At 42.0% G+C, this 24,422-nt stretch overlaps 1 protein-coding gene across 1 annotated transcript in view; it reads left to right on the forward strand.

Annotated features, from left to right (window-relative positions):
* Positions 1-24,422, forward strand: part of ADCY1 (adenylate cyclase 1) — a 157,707-nt gene that overhangs the window by 65,047 nt on the left and 68,238 nt on the right. The window contains 2 exon segments of the mRNA XM_032707353.1: positions 3,564-3,682; positions 23,375-23,486. Coding sequence (XP_032563244.1) covers positions 3,564-3,682; positions 23,375-23,486 — 231 coding nt within the window.

The raw sequence follows: 24,422 nt of genomic DNA on the forward strand, positions 1-24,422 counted from the left end.
GTAAAAATGTTAGAACATTTTTGTCTCTACTAGACCTATGTTTAGGAATATGTCACATGTTTAGGCTACCTCAATACAATATCATTTGTCACCATTAAGAAATTTTGCAACATGAGCGTTGTTTTATTTTGGTAAAAGTTGTTGCTAATTGATTAGTGCTCCCTGTGTCACTTTTTCTATTTTTTTTTTCATCAACCGCCCCTGTCAGAGGCAACAACCACTCGATCATAAATGCCTGCACAAATATGACCAGTCTTGCTTTAGTTTTGTCAGCTGTTTCATTCAATGCACTATGCAGCCATGCACATCTAGTTTTCATTTTATTCTGGTTTTCAGATTATTTTTATAATCAGATAGCCATATGGGAGCAAATGAAAAAATCAGACAACAATGGTACGACTTGCTGAACAGGGATCCAGGTGGAGCCCTTTCCCAAAACTTCCAACAGCTATATTTTGTGTACATGAATTCACTCTTGCTGTTCCAAGAATCTAAGTCCTTCAGCATTCCTTAGACTGACCTGAAGTGCAATACCACTTTGCTCAACAAATGAGATTTTGCCCCAAATAGAAGAGACTTTTATTATATTCTTTCCAGCGAGCTAAAAGCTGTCTTTCATTTATTTTCAATGCTTCGACACTTTCCATTGTGGGGTTCTTCCTCACATTTTTCAGTCTCGTCTTCAGTGACAAATCCTTACAGTCGAGATGCTGCTTCCATTCTTGGTTTGAAAGGTCAGAAGCGGCTGGCCTTTGAGAAAGCCATAATTGAGTCTTTCCTTGCTCGGTGAGTCTGAAGCTTCTAACCCTCTTTGTAAAGACTCTACAATTCTTTTTCAGTAATCCATCTTTTTTTTTTTTTCCCTCATCTCTAATGAAAAAAGCAAGCCACCACAATTTGATCAAGGATCTTCATATGCTCCCTCCAGGTCTTGTAATTGTCAAGCTAACGTGCATAGTATTCATCATTTTTGTAACCTCTCTTAATACATCTGACATCTGCGCATTTCAAATCTGTCAAGTGCTGCATCCTGCAGCACTGCAATGTTGCTTTCACAGTAATGATTCTTATTACTTCCCTGGATTCCATGCTATTTGCCATGCACTGCAGAAGTTATCTATGATCTTTTCATTCCCATCTTGTATCGTAATTGTGTTTGCAGGCCATAGAAGAGATATTCCGTTAGCATTAGTCTCTGTAAGAGTCTGTTGGTATAATTTTTGTTTGCTTGTTTGTCTGATTAAGTCTGACTTTCTAGGAAACAGAAGCTGAAAACCTGATCTTCTTAACAGTTTTGGACTTTAAATGGCAAAAATCTTGTTTAATATGCTCACTGAAGGAGAAGAGACAGAGAATATTTAGTCCTTATGAGACATTGTAAATTTCATACCAGAACAGTACTTATGAAATTCCAGCATCATTTCGGGTTTATGCCATCTTAAGCACCAGAGAATTTAACCATCAGTCCAAATTTCTCTCTTGTATGGATTATCTGTTGCCTGATAGGTGGTCAGCTCATTTTAAAACCCCGGTATATTTCACTTAAAACTGTAAATCAACTGTAAGACACAAGTACCTGGCAACGGAGCTTCACAAGATCCACTGCTGACAAAATATTTGGTTGGGATTTTAATCCAAATTTTGGGTTACCCAAATACAATTCTGTTGCAGAAATACAAGCATACCTAATAAATTAAAATAAAAATTATAGTAAATGCCATTTTCTACTAAAATGTGAGATGGTTTGGTTAATCAGAAATTGCTATAAGCATAAATTGTTAACAAATATTTAATTTCATCATATTCTTTGCAATATTCTTAGTATATATATAAGAACGGTAGGAAATACACTTAATGATCCTTAGCCTCAAGACAATGTGACTGCCACAAACATATGAGGGAACTTTAGTCTACAGTAAGTATCAGGGCATTTCTGTAAAGTTTAACTTAATCTTTGGTGAAATAAATATTCAGTGTTTCTTCTTCCAAAAGAAACTGTAAAATTAGAAATCTTGAGTATTATTTAATGGTTTTGACTGGTGAACACGTGCATGTGAGCAATACAAAGCATTTATCTGTGCAGATACCCTCTTCACAGTATTAATTGTTGCTCCTTACTTATTTAATATCATATAAATAAAAGAACAATGTGGTTGGGCCAAAATATGCAATTCTGTGATGTCTCACAGCTGCCATTATAGTGGCTCTCGATTGTCAGATAACAGAATCATAGAATAGTTGAGGGAACTCTGGAAGTCATCTGGTCCAGCCACCCTGGCCTCCAGGATGAGATCCTTCATTACTTTTCCAGGACCCAAGGTGAAACTGACTGGCCTGTAGTTCCCTGGGTCCTCCTTATTGCCCTTCTTGAATACAGAAGTGACATTTTCTTTCCTCCAGTCTTCAAGCAATTCTCCCAGTCACCATGCTGACTATCAAGAATGGCCTTAGAACGGCATCTGCCAGTTCACTCAGTGCTTGCTGGTGCATCCTGACAGGGGCCATGGACTTACTTCTATCCAGTTTGCTTAATTATTTCCTGGCCTAATCCTCTTCCACCAAGGGTACATCTTCCTTGCTCCAGCCTTTCCCTTTGTTGTCTGGAACCTGGGATTCCTGAATCAGATTGGATGTGGTTATGTGAATTCTTTCAGACTGTTGCCATGGCTGAAACTAGCAGGTCTGATGGATACTACATTTTGTCTTTGGACAGGTCTTTGGAACTATATTTTAAATGGTAAAGACTTTCTTTGTGAAAATAAAACTTGAATAGGTATCTAAGGACACTTTACAGCGCCTAAGACCAACAGATGCAGATTTGCCAGGTGGTACCTGGCAAATTTTCCACATATTCTTTTGTGGAAAAAATTACATAAGGTTTTATAGTCAATACTGACAGGATCCAAAACATTAGAGATCTTTTTTATGCAGGTTAGTGACCCACGCAAAAAATTTCTCTGTGAATATTGCAAGAAGATGTGTGTCTGACTAGGGTTTTGTACTGATGCATTTCATTCCTGAGCTAGTTGGAACAGACATTGCCACACTGGATAAGATGCTGCTAAAACTGTACCACTATTACTGTTTTCCTGAATTAGACAGTGAATAAATCCATCATCCACTCTCACTACTTAATAACCAGCTGTCATAGTTCTTGTAATGTAACACTTTCATTAGATCCAGGAAGAAATAGGACACACAAAAGCATAGCAAATAATCCTGGGAAGTCTTTCCCAGACAGATAAATGCTACTAACAATAAAGTAAGTTGTTATTATTAGCAATGTAACGTTAATGAAAATTATGGACGATTAGCTGCTCTTGAAGCTGCCTTTTTCAGTGTAGCTTTTGATTTTATTTTCTTTTTTAGTGCAGAAGACTTTAAAAAAGACATTCACACAGTTCGCAGAAGTTTGAGAGAAATGGCTGATCTTATTTATATAGCAGAAATTTTAAGGAAGCAGATTAGTTTAGGAAAAGATTGTCTAGCTAAATAGTTTAAAACTTTTGAAAAGTGGTCTCACACTATACCACAAAACTGATGTTGTTTATGTTTTCCTTTAGGAACGTCTCTTGATGAGTCTGTTGCCCAGAAACGTTGCAATGGAAATGAAGGAAGATTTCCTGAAGCCTCCTGAAAGAATTTTCCACAAGATTTACATTCAAAGGCACGACAATGTGAGGTAGGATTGATTCTGCCCATGAAATAAACTAAAGAAGAGAATACTTAGTACAAGGACAGTGATGCATAATTGCAGTCAGGTTTCAGAGAAAAAAACCCAAGCAGTACAGTGAAGATTTATCTTTTATACAGATTGGGAGAATGGATGCACTAGGAAGACTTAATAGTCTTCTCAGGAGTTAATAAGGAATCAATAAATGTCTTAGAATAGTAGTGCTGGGAGACAGACAACTTTTTCCAAGTGACTAGTCATTGGTTTTGTACTGTATTATGTTTTGGGTGAATAGGAGTATTTATTTTACATGGTAGCGTTTACACATATTTTCTATAATAAGATTAATTATTTCTATTGCAATAGATTTTTCCGGTAAAAAGCATGGAAACACAGAAAGAAAGTGTGGTGTGAACTTAAAAAAATTTGTATTTGTCCACATCATTTGAGCATTTCCCCTCAGAGGTTATTGAGGAAGTTCAATTCTACTTCTTGCTCTCATTCAGTCTAAGACTGTTGTGCAAGTGCTCTCATTTATACTGTTTGTTCCTAAAGTTCATTCTCATTTGCTATTCTTCCCTGCCCTCCGAAACAAATTCTTTAGAGGCCTTGTCTGTATTTTATCATACTGCCTCCAAGTGCCTTGCTTACACATCAAAAGCAGTGTCAAAGAGGTTCAATTGCTGTCATGGTTGCACTAAGCAAGGTGAAGGCTTAGTAAGTGATGTCACAGAGCTGCCTTGATTTGCCCTGTGTACTCATGTAGCAAAGGAGTAAACTCTTTTAGTACCTTCTCCTCTCCCTCATCCACTAGTAAGTTCCTTCTCTCGAGATTCAGTCTATCTCTCATCGAGCTGGCTTTAATATTTGCAAGGACCACTTCCTAGTGACTAAGTTGTAACTAAAAGCATTTCTGTCAGTGAGAGAAACAGAGATGGCTGTGATGAGAGAGTTCAGAAGTCTGACAAATTAGGTCAGTTTTACACTGTAAAATTGAACATTATTGAATTAAAAATTACTCATTAGTTGCTTACTTCATGCAAATGGTTAACTCTTACATAATGTTGATCTCATCATTCTGCATACAAACCTCTTAGTTTGTAACAATCAGTTTAAAGTTCTTTCTAAATGTACAGTGCCCCAGAGCTGATGTTGCAAATGTTGTTTACAGTCTTTGATGGTTCTCAATTGTAACGTTGCAGTCTTTATATGATAAAGAATGATGTACGCTCTTCGTGAGGTGGAAATCAAAGAGGCTTTATTTGAATTTTGCTCCCCCTTTTATCCCCTAAAACCATGTGACCTTCTAACCAATGGGGATGTCTGTCCCTGCACATGTCCCTTGGTTCTCCTGCCCCTGGGACATGCCTCCTACATCACCCCCTTCTCAATTATTTAAGAAGGTCACAAAAACAGTGCAACAACAACAATGTAAACAATCAGAACAGTACATTGTAAACTACCAAAGCTTGCAATGACCCAGCACATTGCTTCCTTTGGCCTTTTGTACATCTATGGTAAACTTTATCAAACTGTCTTATATTCCTAAAGGGTAGTGCAACTTGGAGAAATAACTTTATTAACCTAGGGGTCCTAGCTCAACCGTGCATACTTATAATCTTTATTAATCTGAGGGTCTAAATAACTGGGGAGTTCAACTTTATTTAAGAAACAGGATAAGCTTAGCAAAACTAAATTCTCCTAAAGTGACCATGTGGCAGAGGTAGTGTTATTTTGGGAGGTGTTTTGTTTTCAACACACTTGTCCAGTCAAACAACTTTCTTATTCATTCACGCTCTCATTCACTGACAGCCATCGTCCATTCATCGCACACACATTCATAGGTTTTTTTTACAGACTGCTTTTTGCCACACTGGTCATCCTTAAATGTAAACCTGAAGCGTAAACATAACTCTTTTATAACTTCTGCGTTACTCTGGTTCTTGCTGCTGTGGTTGTGTACCTAGGTAGGGTCTAACACACCTGGAAGGAATCCGTTTAAGCTCTTTTCCTGTAGCCACGCAGGCGTAGCCTCATCCCCAAGTGACGAGATTTAACTGTCCCGTCCACTGCCCTGAAATCCAATCTCTTACCATGACTGGTGGTCTGGGAGAGGTGAAAGCCTGAGGCTTGTGCTGCCTTTCATACCTGCTTGTTTCAGCGCTGTCGCAATTTAAAAAATTGATAACATACGTGGCTTTCCACAGACGTTCATGCAGGCTACACAGATTCCCCCTTTTTTTTGTTTATCTAATATGTGTTTCAGTGTGTGATGTGCTCTTTCAATAATTGCTTGTCCGATGGATTAGTGTGGAATACCTGTGATGTGTGAAGTTTCCCTATTGATAGGAAGTAAAGCTGTTTTATTGTTAGTTTTTATTTGATTTGGGGTACTCAGGGTTGTTAAGCAACTAAGCCAGTGCCTTATCGCATCCTTGGCCTTTTCCCCTGTGTGTGCTGTGGCAGTTATATATTGGGAATGTGTATCTACATGTACATATTTTAATGTGCCAAATTCAGAGATGTATGTGATATCTGTTTGCCAAATCTCATTTGCCATTAACCCTCTGAGGTTAATGCTTTTCTGAGATGGCCTGGGTGTGATTTTCTGACAGTCTGGGCATGACATGATGATGTCTTTAGCCTTATTGAGTGTTATCTGAAATTGTCTCTTCAGAGAACATGCGTTCTGATGGAAAAATGAATGAGACAATTTCACTTGCTCGAAGACTCTAGGTATGATGTTAAACATTGCTGCTTTGTCAGTCTCTCGGTTCTCGTCAGCTATTGGCCCTGGCATGTCAGTGTGTGACCTTGTGTGCATTATATAGAAATCGAACTTTCTATGATTGACAAGAAACCATACAGAACGCATTTCAAACAACAGGTGAGGGTTAACCATATCTCGAAGAAACAAACTCTCGAGACAGGAGACTAACTTTGCTGTATAACAGAAATCAGTTACATATCAATAGGTTGTTCAGAAAATTTCCCTAAGGCAATGCGAATGGCAGCCAGTCTCAGAACCTGTACAGAACCTTGGTTCATGGTCTGTACCTCTCGTTCCCATTGTCCTGTGTCAGGATTTTACCCAAGTCACTGCAGCTTTTTGTGTTCTTCCTAGATGCATGTGTGAAGGCCCTGAGGCCTTTCACTGGTTCACGTTTGCATCTGGTTGTGGCCTTAAAAGGCAAACTACCAATTTCTGCCCACAATCTGTGTTTAGGGAGATGAATTGAGATGTCACCATCAAAGCCTGCCAAGGCAGCCTGGAATCCTGCGTCCTCAGCTGGCATCCAATCGAAGTTGTCCTTTGTAGCTGGGATGTAGATGATGGCAGGGTATCTCCATCCAGTTCTTGTAATTGTCTTCTGCCTTTAAATGACAATCTTGGCAAACATTTCATTAGTAGTCCACACAGTTTTAGGTGGTGTGTGGAGCAGAAACAGCCACTCTAAAATTTATAGTGGGTCTTTCTCAGTCTGATCCCACTGAAACAAAACTGCAAATGGCTAGTACCTGCTGGGAACAAGGGCTAGGCAGATTTGCAGTTCAGGATTTCTCCTTCTACCTTGTCTGCCTTCTATTGCCTTGGCACAAATGTCTAACGCCTGCTTTGCCTCTGCTGTCAGAGACCTGTTAGACGTTAGGTTGGAGTTCCCCTTTAGCAGCTCAAATAGAGGGTGTAGCCCCTCTGGGGTTATGCCTAAAACAGGTCTTAACCAGCTGATGGCTCCCAACTCGTGTAAATTTAAAGTGTTTTTTACCTCGAGCTGCAGTGGCTGTGGAGAAATTTCCTACTGTGTGACTTTCCATCCAAGGTAAGTCCAGGGCTGCGATGGCTGGATTTTCTCTGGAGCAACCTGCAACCCTGCATCTTGGACAGCTTTTATTAGAGCAGTAAGAGTAAATGGCAGTTCATTCTTTGTGACCATGGTTATTAATATGTCATCTACATAATGGTGTATGATGGCTGTTTGATTTTTTGTCGGGCTATTTTGCATCCCCTGAGGAAGGACAACCCAGCAATAGCTTTGCATGGGCTGTGCTTTGTTTAAGGCCATGATGGAAAAGGCAAGCCTTGGCGCATTCTCAGAGTGTAGGAAGGTGACAAAAAGGCAGTTTTCTAAGTCAATGATTAGTGGTGGCCACTTTGCTGGAAGCATAGCAGGTGAGGCAAGTCCAGGCTGTGATGCTTCTGTAGGCTCTATGACTGCGTTTTCTGCTCTTAACATTTGCAGTGTTCTCCACCTCTCACCTTTCTTGGGGGTGCAGAATACAGGGGTATTTTTGGGGCTGGTTGTTGGCATATTGTGGCTTGCCTCAAGCTGCTTCCTCTCTTGCTTGTGAAAGCAGTTGGCAAAGAAGAGGATGACAAGCAGCACAGCAGCAAGCAATGCGATGCTCATGGCGTGGCCCCTGCCTCGCCCACAGCACCCTTGGTATGACTCAGCCCATTCCCTGTTGTTTAAGTACTTGTGGGATGTTGCTGCTAAGGGTCTCCAAGGACAATCTCTTTGAAAGTGGTCAGGGTCAGCACATCTAATACAACTCACTCTATGTCTGGCCTCTTCTCGTACTCCTATCTGGGCACTTAGAGTTGCAGTTAAAGGGGCAGACTGGTGCTCCACAGAGACAACTCTTTGGTAGGGTCGAACCAGTTCAGCAATGCTGTAGCTCTGCCTTTCAGGAAGGGTTTGCAAAGCTCCTTTACAGCCTGTGTTCACCTTTTCAAAAGCCAATTGCTTATAGAGCATCTCTCTGGCTTTATTGTACTCAACTTGCTTGTTTAAAGCAGATTGCAGCCTATCTAAGCATCTTGAATTCGGTTCAGTACAAGCTTGTAACACTTTTGTTGAGGACAGGTCCTCCACTACATCTTGGTCTGTAGTGAGAAGGTTTTTCATGGCTTTCAGGGCCTGTTTGGCTATTACTCTGTAAATTTCCCGGGGATAGGTTGATTGGGCATCTACTGTGCTGTAATTTCCCTCTCCGTTTAGTTGGTTTGTTGTTATACCTGCTTGGGTGTTAGTTGCATACTTAGCACAATTCTCCCTATAGTCAGCTAACCAGACTGTATATTGTGTGTTATTAAGAACTAATTTCATTAGATTCTTCCAGTGATGTGGGGTGAAAAAATAGGTGGAACTCAATGTCTTCAAATACTTGAAAGTACTGGTTAAGGACATGCCAGCATCTCTTACCGACTGCCTCAATTTCTTTGTAGCCTCATATGGCAGAAGCTGGAATTGAGGGGGCTGACGTTGGCTAAAATCGATTGAGCATGCCTGAATATCCTTCAAGCCTCCCACTCGAAATGCCTCATCCCGACATTGCTCCCACTTGTTAACTGACCTTCCCCTGTTTGCCTCCTCGCTCCCTCCCAGTGGAACCATCTCTGGTCCCTCCTCCTCATCCCCCTTTACCTCCACCCCGTGGCCCCAGTGAGCCCAGTTTCCTGTGGGGTGGTGGTGGTGGGTGGTGGCGGCAGTGAGGGGGAGGGGCCTCCCTCCCCCTCGTGCCTATGGGTGGGGCGGGGCAGCGTTGGGGCCGGAAGAGACGGATCCATTCTGTTTGGCAGGCAAGATGGCTGCATGCACCCTGAAACACGAGGTCACTGATCATCCGCAGCGTGGGGGGGCAGAGACGCTGGGTTACCCCCCTCATTACTGCAACAGGGTCCCCTGCACTGATCCCATGGGCAGGGATTTCGCATATAAGTGTTCGTTCCCTCCCGGTGACCTGTGTCTCCGTGGCTTTCAGCTACCGACTCGTAACTTAACTCACGAACAGCTCTCCCCCCTCCCCACAGTGGACCTCTTGCGTTTGTCCTACACCTAGGGGTCGAGCTGCTGCTAGCAGTGCTTGTATTGTTTGTTTGTGGGCTCTGTGTAGTGCAGACATTATGATTTGCCAGGCTGAAAAGGCGTTGTTAGCCTGGGGGTCCCCCCGCCCGGCTTTTAGTTTTATGAGGTTTCCTATTTTATGCCAAATCTCTATGTGAAGAGCTCCCACTAAGGGCAACTTAGGCACTGCTGCTTTAATGAAACATACAAGCTCTGTTAGTTCAGCCCTTGTGGCTTGTATGTGGTATGGTTTTAGCAGAATGGCTAGTGCATCTGTGTCTTGTGAGGTTTCCATGGAAACAAAGCTTCCCATGTTTACCTTAGTCTCTGAGTTGTAGGTACACATGAGCGGGGTCCTTTGTCTGGCTGCTGAGTTTAGTTTTGCTTTCTCAATCGCTGGGGTTTTTTTCCGGGGCTTTTTTCTTTTGGCATCTATGTCGGTTCCAGGGGCTCTCCAGCTCTCGTACCTGCTCCGGCGGCTTGTTGGCAACGGTAGACAGCGACGGGGGGGGTCCCTTGGTGCAGCGCAGGGTCAGTGAGGCTCTGGTGGCAGTGGCGGCGAAGTGGCAGCGAAGCGGCGGAGAAGCAGCGAAAGGTTCCTTCAGGGTCTGCACGGCTTCTGGTGGGTTTCTCCTCAGCGTAGAGGTTTCACGCCATGGTTATAGGCATGCATGGGTTGGCAGGAGGTGGCTCTGGGACTCTCACAGTCTGCTGGGCAGTGCGGGGGCTCTGGGTGCTGGTGGGGTCTCGCGGTATGGCTTCGGCGGGTTGTGCACGGCTTTTTAGTGTGGCGCGGGTCCAGTGGAGGTGGCAGTCCCAGCGCGGGGTCCCTGCGGCGGCTCCCACGGCAGCAGGAAGGGAAAGGGGTGTGGCTGTCGGCACATGCGTGGCTCGTCCGTTTCTCCGGACTTGCAAACTGCGACACATGCAGGGGGAGGGGCGGTGGGTCGGTAGGTCTTGGGGTCCCCAGGGCGTCCGGGGGGGTGGCACAGAGGGGCTTAACTGCCTCTGCATGGGTCTCCATCGCTTTTTAGCTGTGGAGCGCCCAGCAGCAGCTCGCAAGGTATACACAGAAGCTCTGAGCCCCCCTCGGTGGGGGCTGGGGGTTGCAGTGTTGGTAACTCGCTCAGCTTCACTGTTTTGCTGCCCGCTTCTGCCTGCGTGGTCCCCAGCTCCTCCATTCGCCGCCCACCATTCTGTTTCTCCTTCTTCTTTTCTTCTTTCTTCTTTGTTCCTTTGCACTTTCCGTAATATTTTTGAGCTCACTATATTAACTTTCTGTTTCTCATATGCAACTGAGACAACGGTTTTACAGACGTCTAAGTTTTTTCGGTGAAAATTCCCATCTCCAGACAATTGAGATGATAAATGGAATTACCGATTTTTCTGCCTGATTCAGGATATGCTAAACTAACCTAATACAGGTTTCAAGTCCCAAGTTCGGGTGCGTCACATGTAGCATTGCGGTCTTTATATGATAAAGAATGATGTACGCTCTTCGTGAGGTGGAAATCAAAGAGGCTTTATTTGAATTTCACTCTCCCTTTTATCTCCTAAAACCATGTGACCTTCTAACCAATGGGAGTGTCTGTCCCTGTGTATGTCCTTTGGTTCCCCTGCCCCTGGGACACGCCTCCTACACTCAGTTGCCAAAGTCAGAGTTGAGAGCTCCTGAAGGACACATTCAAAAGCCAGTCGGCTGTCTTCCTCCTTCACTTTTCCTTGTTTATGCCTCATGCTTTTATGGTGTTGCACTCACTACCAATGCTGCTTGCATTTTTTCTTTTTCCTGCCAGTCTTCCATCTTTGAGTGATGTCCTGCCTTTCTATTTGCAGTCACTTGTGCTAATCAAGTCTCATGTTTTAGTGTTTGGGTGTCTTCTACTTTGGCCCTTTGGTGATCACATTCCCTATATAATTATAAAAATTTTGTCTAGTTATACCATCAAAGTGCTATGAAATATATGTATATTGCTGATTGCACTTATATTCAGGGTCAAGGTGGGCTAATGATAATTATATCATGATTGGTGTATTTATATCTTGTATATGTCAAAAGTATCTGCATTCATTACAGTGTGAGTGGTCAACTTAAACAGCACTGCTTTGCAGCTGGACTGGTTGGTTATAACGCTTTTGAGTCCTCCCTTGTGCTGAAATCTTTTAGAAAAGTAAACTGAGGAGTACTCTTTTTTTTTCCCCACATGATATGTTTTTTCACATAACCACTAAAGCTTCTGTGACTTATCCACTGATTCAATGCGGAGTTTATAAAAGTTTCGGAATCCAAATACCCTGTCTGGAGATGTGAACTCATTCTCTGACATTAAGAAGGTGCTTTTGGGGCAAATGGAGGCAAAGTAAAATGGTGTCATTTTAATGTCAAAGGTAAGATCCTCAGAGAAGAGAACTGAAAACAGGATACCTCCCTTCACTATCTGTACTATAAGAAACTGTCTTGCCTTTTATTTCAGTAAAGCAACTACTGTATCATTAAATATATATATATATATATATGGGGTGAAATAGTGTCCAGAAAATACCCAGCAAGCTGTGGCTAGCAGGTCCCAGTAGACCAGAGTTTCATTCCAGAAGTTTTGTGACTGTGCAGATCAGGATGCAAGGCAACTCCCAGCAGGTGCCACCCTGACACCAGTGTGGAGAACAGCACTACAGAATCCCTCTGGGAAGAGCTGCTGGTGGTCAGTGCCAACAATATATGCGTGCTTTACTTTTTCAAGGAGACAAAAACAACTTTTTTTTCTTCTGGGTAGTGTCAGTTCAGTGCTATCCCAGGCAAACCTAAGAGATCATTCATATATTCTCGTGACTTGTCCTTTTCATATCAAGCATTCTGTAAAGCACTGCTATTAAAAGAATCCAACAAAAAGCCCTTCTATAATTCTAAATTCCAGGATTTTTTTAACCATTAAAGCTACACAACGGAAAATAGAAAATTATCTGCACTTTTACTTTTCCTGTTGCAATGTTTTCTTTTTTTCCAGCAAATATCTGGAAGTGTCAGAGCATTATTCTTCAGAAAGGATAGCCTGAAGGAGGTAGGCAATTATTAAACTACATGATTTCTCCATTCCTTATCTGTTAAAAAATCCAAAACAATAAAACTCCCAACAGCAAAAAAAATACCTTCATAAGTAAAAAAAGCATCTGTTTCAGTCTTCTAAATAGCTGCCTGAAAAAAAAAGTCAAGGTGTATTTAATCACAAGATCTTCCATGTGAAAAATAAGACATTCATACAGCTACCTTCTTTACCTCCTCCCAGAAAAAACAAAGGTAGATGTGTTACAATAGAGATACATATAACTTTTTAAGAAGTGAAAGATGGACTGGGAAAAAATACTAGCATGTTTCAGAAAACCATGGCAACAACCCTGGTTTATCAATTAATTGGTGAATATTTTACCAACTACCCAAATAGTTGTTGAATGACTGCCTGCAGCTGACTGTGACTCTGGAAGGGAAAGAAAACACACCTCTCCACTTTGCAGACAGAGTCCTCAGTGTTGTGTCATGCTTTGATGAGCTCTTCCCAGATCTGTAGTACATCTGCTACCTTGTGAAGTTTCTGAACAGAATTCCTGCGCAGTAATATGTGGTTTTAAACAGAGGCAAACAACTTAATGAAAATACAATATGCAAAACAAGGCATACAAATACACATTCAATAGTATTATAGCATTAACTCAGAGAGGACACTAAATTCAACCACCAGGAAAGTAAAATAATCACAACTAATGTAATAACTGTGGCTTACCAGAAGGAAATAGTCCATGTACCGTCGAGGACCCATTTCAACACAGTACAGGTGTTATTTTACAGGGGTAATCCCAGCCAAGGGCACTATGAACTATATTGGGGAACCAGATGTCAAGTTACATGTAAAGACTACCCAACAGACCAGCTCTTCTGTGTTGCTAAAGAGTATGGTTTGTGACATGAAAGAAACGGCTCTTTTCTAAGACTAAGTTGAGTAATGTAAGATTAATATTTCCTTCTCTTATTCCTTGTTTCCTTATTCCTACAGGGCTAAGGAATTTACAGATTATATATGTACTTACTGTGGCTACTGTAAATACTCACTAGTCCTGACTGAATCTCTCCATGCAGCCATAATTCAATTAAGAAAATTTCAAGTTGAATTTCAGCTCAAATTCAGTCTCCCCTGTATGGAGACTTCAGCAGATTTTATCTCTTTTGAAGTGGACTTTTCCCATTCCATTAGTTTATTCATGAAACTGTTTCAACACATGGATGGATACTGGTATATTAACAGACAACTTCTTGCTTTGCTCTGTAACTCAATGTTCAAGACATAAAAGGAAAGTGAACATTGAATGGCTAATAATTTCTTGAGCCTTTGGTACAGCAGTTTCATTTAGCCTTATTTTTACAAGTGTGAAATAGAACTGGATGCTTTGTAAGAGAGATTAATTTCAGGAAACACACTGCCTGATTCAAAGCTACCAATAAAAAGATTCCCTGGGGCATTTTAGAAGTTCTTGTAACCCAGTCTGAAGCCAGAACAGAATCTGCAGCTATATATATGCAAATATTTCTGGTCTGTCCTGTCTTTTAGAAACCATCAGAACTTAAATAATTTTTGAATTTAACATACCCATTTTAATGTTTTAAAAAGCTGTGATAGTGATGTCTATGAACAGCTTTTTGTATATAGTCTTTCTGAGCCTGTGATTCCACAGTGAACTAGTTTTCATAAATGATTATTATGTAAAAACATACCCTCCATTTATGTTTAGTTTTAACAGGCTGCTTTAATTTTTTGATCATGTTTTTCTTCAATATTTCAGTAAGTCATAGATAACATTATTAATTAACTTTCCTTACATTTGACCTTTGAGGAAAAAAGTCCTACAGGTTCCTTTCTGAGGCAGTGTGTGATATTAAAATACCATTCTTACTATAAGTTGTACTCTAATTAAACAAATGACCCAAATGGAAATGAAAAATAGGGCACACAACCACTCCTTATTTTGCAGACTGCTCATTTAGACAAGTGCTCCATTGAAAACAGCAGGACTAATCAAGTGCACAAAACACATGAATGAGCGCTGTTAAAAGTGAACATTTACCACCTACAAGCTCTCAAATCTCTTGTGTGACTTAGCAGGATTTCTCCTTCTGAATACCCCATAGAGTGAGGTAGAAAAGGGTTGTTCTGTCAATACTAGCAGTTGGGAAGCAGTTTAAATCTCTTAAACCAAGCCATAGGCTTTCCGGGTCCAGTTCTATCAGGTGCAGCCACTTCCTACCATGCTGCAGGAGGGCTACAGTCACCAGGCAGGTGCTGGCTATGCTGGCTATGCAGGGATCGTGGAGGGAGTAAATAGGAATACAGAAGGTCCTGGAGCAATGACTCTGGGCTTGTCAACACAGAAATGCTCCAGATTGTCAAGGAGTATGAGATAATAATGTATGCCTGTGCTGAACCAGCTTGGCTCTTTGTGACAGAGGAGAGAAATGGCTGCTTGTAATGCTTTCTTTCCTGAACTTGCTCGCTGCAGTGCTGCTTTGCTTTTGTTCAGAATTTTTATACCAGAAGCAGTTAGAAATAGCTGTTGGCGTATCAAACCAAATACTCATCTCAAGGTAACTTTAAAAAAATGTTGTTAGGAAACCTCCATTAAAAAATTAGAATCATGGAACCATAGAATGGTTTGAGTTGGAAGGAAACATTAAAGATCAGCTAGTCCAGTCCCTGTGTTAGGGTGAGGTTCATCTTTCCCAAGTTTGCTCAAAACCCTGACCAGCCTGAGCTTGAATATTTCCAAAAATAGGGTATCCACAGCTTCTCTGGGAAACCTGTTCCATACTCATAGTAAGGAATTTCTTCCTTGCATATAATCTCAGTCTACCTGTTTTAGTTTTAAACCATTCCCCCTTGCCCTATCAGTGCAGACCCAGGTAAAAAGTCCCTCTTTGGCTCTCTCATACACCCTCTTTAGGTGCTGGAAGGGTGCTGGAGCCTTCTGTTCTCTAGGCTGAACATTCACAACACTCTAACAGGTCCATGTCTTTCCTGTGCTGAAAACCCCAGAGCTGGACACAGTACTCCAGGTGGGCTCTCATGAGAGGGGCAAAATCACTTCCCTCTACCTGCTGGCCACACTTCATTTTATAGGATACATTTGGCATTTTGGGCTGGAAGCATACAGAGATGACTCACGTACAATATTTCATCCACCAGTACCTTCAAGCCCTCCTTTGCAGTGCCGGTCTCAACCTACTAATCCCTCCACCTGTATCTGTATTTGGGATTGCCCCAACCCAGGTGGAGGACCTTGCATATGGCCTTGTTGAACTTAACAGAGTTCACACAGGCCCACCTCTCTAGCCTGTAAAGGTTCCTCTAATTGATTATTTTCCCCCCAGGATACAATTAGAATATTGACATGCTGTTGCAACTTATGATCCCAATAACTGTGAGGCATTGGATTAGTTATTAGTAGTATTTTAATTATTGGGTTGAAACCAATTAGTGTGTGTATATGTGGGGGGCAGGGCGAGGCCAGCAGCCTCACCGTAGTCTCAAAACTCACACAGCTGGGCTGCAGCAAGGAACTCAAATAGAAAAGCTGTCAATCAAAAAGGGCAGCCTGGGAGCCCGCCCACACCATGCCCCCTAGAGCCTCTGATTGGCTACACCACCCCTCATTCCCACCTGGGAGGCACTGAGTGGGCAAACAACCAGATGTCCAGCCTGGGAGGCGTGGCCACAGTAGCCAAAGCACATAAATACAGGAGCATGGGGCTGTGTGTTACGTTTTCCTCTGAGCACTTGTTATTTCACGTGTGGAACTGGATCTCCATAGGATTCTTTGGTGATAGCTACTTACTCCTGTTTCTTCTGTTAATTACTTTCTTTTTTTACTCTTTTAGTGCCTCTTTCTTTCTTCACTCTTTTCTTACTTAATATTTTGGGTAACTTAAAACCAGTGGGTTTGATTCTGCTAAGTTTTGTGGGTTGGCATATGCTGGGTTGGTGCTCTGTGGAATGCTCTAACTTGGTTGTTTGTCACCCCTTTTAAACCTACATCAAAACCCTTATTTTCTTTCTAAAATTAAAAGTATCTCCTGGGAAAATGTGTGGAGTGTTCTTCTCTTTAGGTTATGTCAAGAACCAAAGTCTCTGCAAAAGTTCGGTGGGCAAACTCTTGGAGTCTTAAATATAAAAGTAATATTCCCAGAATAGCTTGAGGCTTTGGGACTGGGGTCTTACAATAACTTGTCTGTCTAAAAGCCAAAGTGATTTAAGTTTTTACCAGATTAGCCAAACTTTCTGTTTCTGTGAACTTACTGATAAAGTCCTGGTATGATTGGTAAATCAGGGTTTTGGTTACTCAGACCATGGGATTTGCTTTGCCAAATCTGGTTTACTAGGGGTTGATGGTGTCCATCTGACAAAGAAGGGGAACATTATCTTTGGTCAGGGAGTTGCCAGACTAGTTAAGGGGCCTTTAAACTAAATTTGTTGGGGGAAGGTACCTATCCATCCCAATCCTGCCAGTCAGATGCCAACACCTGTACTGGATGCCCAGAACAGTTCAAAGGCATTCCAGATATTCCAGGGTCCAGCTCAGATGCTTAAATTCAAACACATGTAGGATAGAGAACAAATAAGAAGAACTAGGGATGTGTGTACACCTGTGTGGGTATGGTATCATTGGCATCATGGAGACGTGGTGTGATGGGTCCTATGACTAGAGCATTGGAATGGGGGTTTTTAGGCTTTTTAGGAAAGACAGGCTAGAGACACGAGGACAGGGTGTAGCTATGTATGTCAGTGACCCACTGGAGAGTGTGGAACTCTGATGAGGAGCCAGCTGAGAGCTTGTGGGTAAAGAATAAGGGGAGGGCAGGGGATGTTATAGTGGGGGTCTGCTATAGGCCACCTCATCAGGAGGATGGTGCAGATGAAGCCTTCTCTAGGCAGATAGGAGCAGCCTTGTACTCTCAAGCCCCAGTCCTCATGGAGGATCTTGTGATATCTGTTGGAGGGACAGCACAGCAAGACACAAGCAATCCCGGAGGTTCTTCCAAGTGTGTCAATGATGACTACCTTACGCAAGAAGAGGTGCCATACTGACCTTGTGCTCACCAGAAGGGAAGAGCAGGTGGTAAATGTGGTCACTCAGCCAAGGCTGCCTTGGAACACTACAGGCTGGGGGAGTTTGAGATCCTCGGAGCAGTGAGGAGAGCATGCAGCAAGCTCTCAGTCCTGGACTTCAAGAGAGCAGAGTTTGGCCTCTTTAAGGATCTATTTGGTAGAGTGCCATGGGCTAGAGCCCTAGAAGGCAGAGGAGCCCAAGAATGCTGGATAAATTTGAAGAATTTTGTCCAAGCTCAGGAGCAATGCGTCCCAACAAGGAAGAAATTGGGCAAAAATGTTATGAGACCTCTGTGGATGGATAAGGAGCTGCTGAGCAAGCTCAGCAAAAAAAGAAACTTCAGGAAGTGGAAATGAGGACAGGTAGCCTGGGAGGAATTGTTTGGGAAGCTAGGGACAAAGTTAAGGAAACAAAGACTCAGAATTGAGTCTGGCCAGGGATACTAAGGATAACAGGAAGGGCTTTTATAGATATGTTGTAAGCAAAAGAAGGGCTAGGGATAATGTGGGCCCCCTCCAGAAGGAAATGGGAGACCTGGCTGCCCTGGACAAAGAGTAGGCTGAGTTTCTCAACTACTTTTATGCTTCATTCCTCAATGGCAAGTGCTCCAGCCATGCCATCCAAGTTGGGAAAGAAAATGAAGGGACTAGGAAAATGAAGACTCTAAGCCCACTATAAGAGAGAGTCAGGTTTGAGACCATCTGAGGAACATCAATGTGCGCAAGTCTGTGGGACCCAATGAGATTCATCTGCAGGTCCTGAGGGAGCTGGAAGAGAAAAGTTGCTAAGCCATTATCCATAATTTTTGAAAAATTGTGGCAGTCAGGTGAAGTCCCTGGTGAGTGGAAAAAGGGAAATATAACCCTCATTTTTAAAAAAGGGAAAGCCAAAGACCTGGGAATCTACAGACCATTCAGTCTTGCCTCTGTACCTCAGAAGATCATGGAGCAGATTCTCCTGGAAACTATGTTAAGGCACATGAAAAACAAAGAGATGATTAGTAACAGCCAACATGGCTTTACAAAGTGGAAATCATGCCTGACAAATTTTATGACCTTCTGTGATGGGGCTACAGCCCTGGTGGATGGGACAGAGCAACAGACGTCATCTACCTGGACTTATGTAAAACATTTGACACTGTCTCCAAATTGGAGACATGGATTTGGTGGATGGGCCACTCAGTGGACAATGAACTGACTAGATGCCTGCATGCAAAGAGTTGTGGTCAATGGCTCATTGTCCACGTGGAAAACAGTGACGAGTGGTATCCCTAAGGGGTCACTACTGGGGCTGATACTGCTCAACATCTTTGTCAGTGACATTGACAATGGGATCAAATGCACCCTCAGCAAATTTGATGACCACACCAAGGTATGTGGTACAATCAACACACCTTGGAGGGAAGGGATGCCATCCAGAGGGACCTTGACAGGCTTGAGAGGTGGGTTGATGTAAACCACATGAAGTTCAACAAAGCAAAGTGCAAGGTCCTACACCTGGGTCATGGCAATCCCAGGTACACCTGCAGGTTGGATGGAGAAGTGATTGAGAGCAGTCCTGCAGAGAGACTTGGGGGGAGTGGTTGATGAAAAACTCAGCATTTGCTGACAGCATTCACTTGTAGCCCAGAAAGCCAACCACATCCTGGGCTGCATCAAAAGGAGCATAGCCAGAAGGTAGAGGGAAGTAATCCTCCTCCTCTACTCTGCCCTCATGGCACCCCATCTGGAATAGTGCAAAGTGTTCTGGTACCCATCCCCCCCCAAAATTAGAAGGGCATGGAACTGTTGGAGCAAGTCCAGCAAAGGACTATGAAGTTGATAAGAGGACTGGAGCATTTTCCCTAGGAAGACGGGCTAAGAAAGTTGGGGCTGTTTGTCCTGAAGAAGTTTGTGTGAAGACCTCATAGCAGTCTTCAGTATCTGAAGGAGGCCCACTAGGAAGCCAAGAAGGAAGTCTTCATTAGGAACTCTAGTGATAGGACAAGGAGGGATGAGTACAAATTGAAAGAGGGAGAAATTAAGGTAGATATTAGGAAGAAATTTTTTACTGTGAGGGTGGTGAGACAATGGAAGAGATTGCCCAGGGAGGTTGTGGATGCTCTGATCCTGTCAGTGTTTGAAGCCAAGTTGGATAAGGCCTTGAGCAACCCAATCTAGTGGGAGGTGTCCCTGCCCTTGGCAAGGAGACTAAATGATCTTAAAAGTCCATTCCAACCCCTTAACATTCTATGATTCTTTGAGATTCTGTGACTGAAAACTACAGGACAAAAGCTAAATATTTCAAAGACCATGGGATTGCAGAGGTCTTGGTATAGCACAAAGGCAAAGATAATGTTAGCTTATGCTCCGCTTGCTTAGTTGTGGGATGGAGGAATAGAAGCATTTCTGAGCCCCCGGGCAATGCAACAACACCAGACTCAGCACTGTAATAGCTACTTAGCCTTCCTGACACATTCACATTGCCTGTTGAGAAGAGCAGTGCTTGAATCATGTGCAAGCTATGTTGTTGAGGAAACAGAAGCAACCTTTGTCCTTTGTTTTCACTTTCCACTTTCGTTTCTCTTTGCTCTTTATTAGTTTCAGTTTAATTGAGATTGGGGTTTTTGGTTTTTTTTTGGTTTTTCACCAGAGTGCCCCAGTGGCATTGTTAATTCTGTGGAATTAAAGTACTTAATTCTGTGGAATTAAAGCAGGGAGAGACATATCCCTGAATGGTCATTAAGAGAACCAATTGTTAATTGGTAGCTTTTCACTTCTTGTTTCTATATATGCTAATATTTACCTTTTTTAAAATAAAAATTACTTGACAATCCTTTTGTATGCCATACCTTATGAGGAATCTTTCCTGCGTACATAAAGTAGCTGTAGTTTAGTTTAATCATCTCTGAGGATGTGAACCTCCATGGCAATTACCGATTAAGTTACTGTGAGGCAAGACTACTTTGCCCTTGGATGAGGGCATCTACAGGAGTGATTAATGTGTTTTAACACTGATGTCACTACTGTAGTTGCTTTGTCTTAACTTTTCTGAGTATATTAGACAGGGCCTAAATTTAAGGTCTTAGTATTTTTGTGTGACTAATATATTCAAATCGAAGGAAAGGGAATTTCAGTGCCAATGTGGGAACTTAGACTTCAAATATATTTGACTGTATTTGAAAATATGGTTTGGCCCTGGAAACACTTGAGGTATGTCACTGGAATTCTGGCACTGTATGTCTTATAATTTCTTTCTTTAGTACCATTATGAATTTCATGGCCATAACAAGAAATCAAATCTCTTTTCTGTTCTCACTCCCTGTGTCTGATTTTACCACCTCCTGATAAAGGCCTTCTGTATCCTTTACATTCCAAAAAACTGAGCAGAACATAACAGGGGTGAAAAAGTTTATTACGTCATAAGGGTGATTTGACTTCATGTCACAGATCAAGGTGGTTTCAGATGTTATACAATAAAGAGTAAGTGTGGGCACTGCCTCGCAATACTGGTAGTCCAAGTAGTAAGAGTGGCGGTCTGAAAAATAAAAGCTAGACACGATCCCAGTATGGGGAAACTGGAATAGTTTATTGAACACGAGAACACTATTTTAAAGGCATCTGGGGCTGGACATGTTAATGAAGAGGACGAGCTATGTTAATTATGGAATTACACAAGTTTTTACTGCAATTTCTAAATAGTTAATTTTTCTTCTAGTAGGATTACATGGGGGATAGAGGGATTACAGGGGTTTAGACATGGTCCGATACAATCATCTCAAAAGTCTTTTCTGATTTCTGCTGGAGCCAGGCTTGATCCATAAGGCAGAACTTTAACAGGTCTTGTGAGAAGGGTCCAGCTCCTTCAGATCACAAGGTTTTTGTCAGCCCTTGTTTTCCTTTGCTGAAAGCTGGGTTTGGGCTCCCACAGGTAAGAGAAGAGGCAACAGATGGACACAGATGGGTAAAGAAGTGCAAGAGATAATGTTGGTCAGTTAACTAGCTAAAATAAAATGAAGCAGCTGTTGAGTTTCAGTGATAATTTTCAGAACCCTTGTGTGTGTGAGAGGGTGTGAGACAATGGATTAATAATTTTTAGCTTGGACCAACTCAAGTGTGTGTGTGTTTGGCGGGGCAGGAAGGGACAGGTTGAATTTCGTGGAGGTGAGGTAATACCCTATGCCACAGCCCCACCCTCTGTGAGTCTCCTGGGGCAGCCCTGGAGCAGCTGTCAGTCCCTGGACACTGAGAGCACTGCCCACACCGCACCCACCTTGGAGCCCCTGACTCAGTCCGGGATTGGTTGACACATCAGAAGTCCCAGCTGGGGGCAGGTTGTGTGGCCACAGCGGGGCCAAAGCAAATGAAAGCAGCAACATGTACTCTCTGTGCTTGTTCAAACCCTACCACCTGGACAGGTGGAAGCTGGACTCTCACAGGACTCTGGTGGTAGCTATAATAAGCAATAATACTCTCTTTTTCTTTGCTTCTTCTTCTCCTAGTCTCCTTTCTTAATATTTTGGGTAACTTGGGACTGAATGGGCTGGATTTTCTTAAGCTGTATGGGTTAACATGTGCTAAGTCAATGCTTTGTGGAATGCTTTCTTTTGGTTGAATGTTACCCTTTAAAGTTTTGCCAAGTTAAATGAAATTATAGAAGCAAGGTCTGAGTCAAGAGTACCTTTTTTGTAACTTACTAGGAGAGTTGAGACTTGTCTATGGAGACTGGAAAACAGTAAACTTATTGGGCCTGCTTTTCTAATATTGCTATTTTATCTAAAGAGTGAAGGTTTGCTGAGGTGAAGGGGAGTACATAATGCTTAATTCAACTTACAGTTTGTAGGTTAAGTTTTACACTATGTCGAGTGTATACCACTGGGACTGTTTATTAACATTTGCGCAAATTGTTTGACATTTCTAGTCTGGGTGTTGGAGGTAAATGCAGTGTGATCCCACAGTTGGCATTGTACCTCTGCCTACAGAAGAAGGAATCTAGAGAATTGAAAGAATCGTGGCATCATACTTTCTCAAGCTTCTGGATTACACAAGAATTTTTATTCTCTCAATCACACTAGTACCCGTACTTCTTTCAGCTATCTCCCTTGATCAACACTGATGGCTAGGGATTGTTAAAGCAGATTAAGCTGTCAGATATTAAAACCTTGTTAACACTGATAGAAAGCTGGACATTTACCTGAACCAGTCAGCACAGTACAGAGAATACTGGCTTGACACTGGGTCCTCACAGGGAGCTACTGTAGGATCACATCATGGAGATACCGCACACAAGTTATTAAGTCCTGTCTTTCAGTACTTAGTAAACCTCATGCAAGGTTTATCTGTTTGGCTGTGGAACTCTAACCATGCAAAACTGTCTTTGAAACCAATCGAGCTGAGGAGATCCTAGCTGCAAAGAGGAGAAACTGTTCAATGTGCTCCTGGAGTGCTCACTGGGGAGCTTACAAGTGAGGTGCTTTGCAGTATCTACACCAAATGGATATGTAGGCATTGAAAGTGCCTGAGGGCTCTCTACAACAGTTGATAGCACCAGACTAATGCCTATTTGTCTGAATCTTTGCTATTTTTGTTCCAACTAGCACTTTATTGGTAGCACTTCAGGGTATATTGGAGTTTGTGCTTGCGGTCACATTCTTGCTATAGAAGAGTATAATGAGAATGTGAAGATGTCTTCTGTACTGATTTTTTTGTGTCTTTTTCCTTCTTTGCAGCATTTTGTTTGCAGACATTGTGGGGTTTACTAGTTTGGCATCACAGTGTACTGCCCAAGAACTGGTGAAGCTGCTGAATGAGCTTTTTGGAAAATTTGATGAGTTAGCTACAGTAAGTACAAATTTTTATTTCAATTTAATGTATATTTCCTTCTGAAAAATGATGCATGAGTTACATATGTTAGAAATCTGTAGCAGACTGATTTAGCCCTGTGTGTCATGAATTTCTAAAGCTTCCATTTTTTATTAATGTTCTGGAAAGAAAACAGTCTCTTTTAATTGTTTAGGAAAGAAATGTGCTATTTTTAAATATACTTTTCTTTCCCCTCCATGCAGTCCATCAGTGTTCTTTATTAATTTTGTTTGCACCAAAATAGAGAAAATATTTCAATATTTATATTTCTATCCTTCTTGGATAAAAGCCCAGAATAATGGAAAATATGAATATTGGCAGTTTGGCATAAAACTACTTTCTCTGATAGGAAGCTAGAGAGTAAAATTTGTTCTTCACAGAGAGCACTTCTTGCCACAGAAATGACAGTAGCTTTTCAGAGGCTATTGTAGGCAAAATGGGATCCATATCATAACTGATGCTTATGTTTTGGTTGCTGCACTTACATTGTGCTAGATTCCCCAAGGAAGAGAAAATGAGAGAAATGTTCCTTGCCTGTAACTCCAAGCAACCTAATTTGACAAGAACAATTTGACAAAAAATGAGAGGAATAGATGTGCCAGAAAGTCACACATCTTCTTTCAAATTACATTTAACAAGACGCTGAAAATATGCTTTCCCCTTGAAAAAAGCAAAACTTCATCAAATCTATCTTGTTTGCCAGCCATGTCCATAGAGCCTTCATTGCTGAGAAGTGTCACTTCCACATAAATTATGCTCCTCCACTATCTAGCTATTTTGTCTTCAGACTCTGTGCAGCAGCCTAGAGAACATATTTCTTTAGGCCCTCAACATAAACAGCATCCACATTTTTTCAGTCCAAACTCACTTCTCCTTGATGCAGTCTTCCACAGGAGAGATCTAAAGCATGTGGAC

The sequence above is a fragment of the Chiroxiphia lanceolata genome, chromosome 1 (assembly GCF_009829145.1).
Source record: "Chiroxiphia lanceolata isolate bChiLan1 chromosome 1, bChiLan1.pri, whole genome shotgun sequence".
Lineage (NCBI taxonomy): Eukaryota > Metazoa > Chordata > Aves > Passeriformes > Pipridae > Chiroxiphia > Chiroxiphia lanceolata.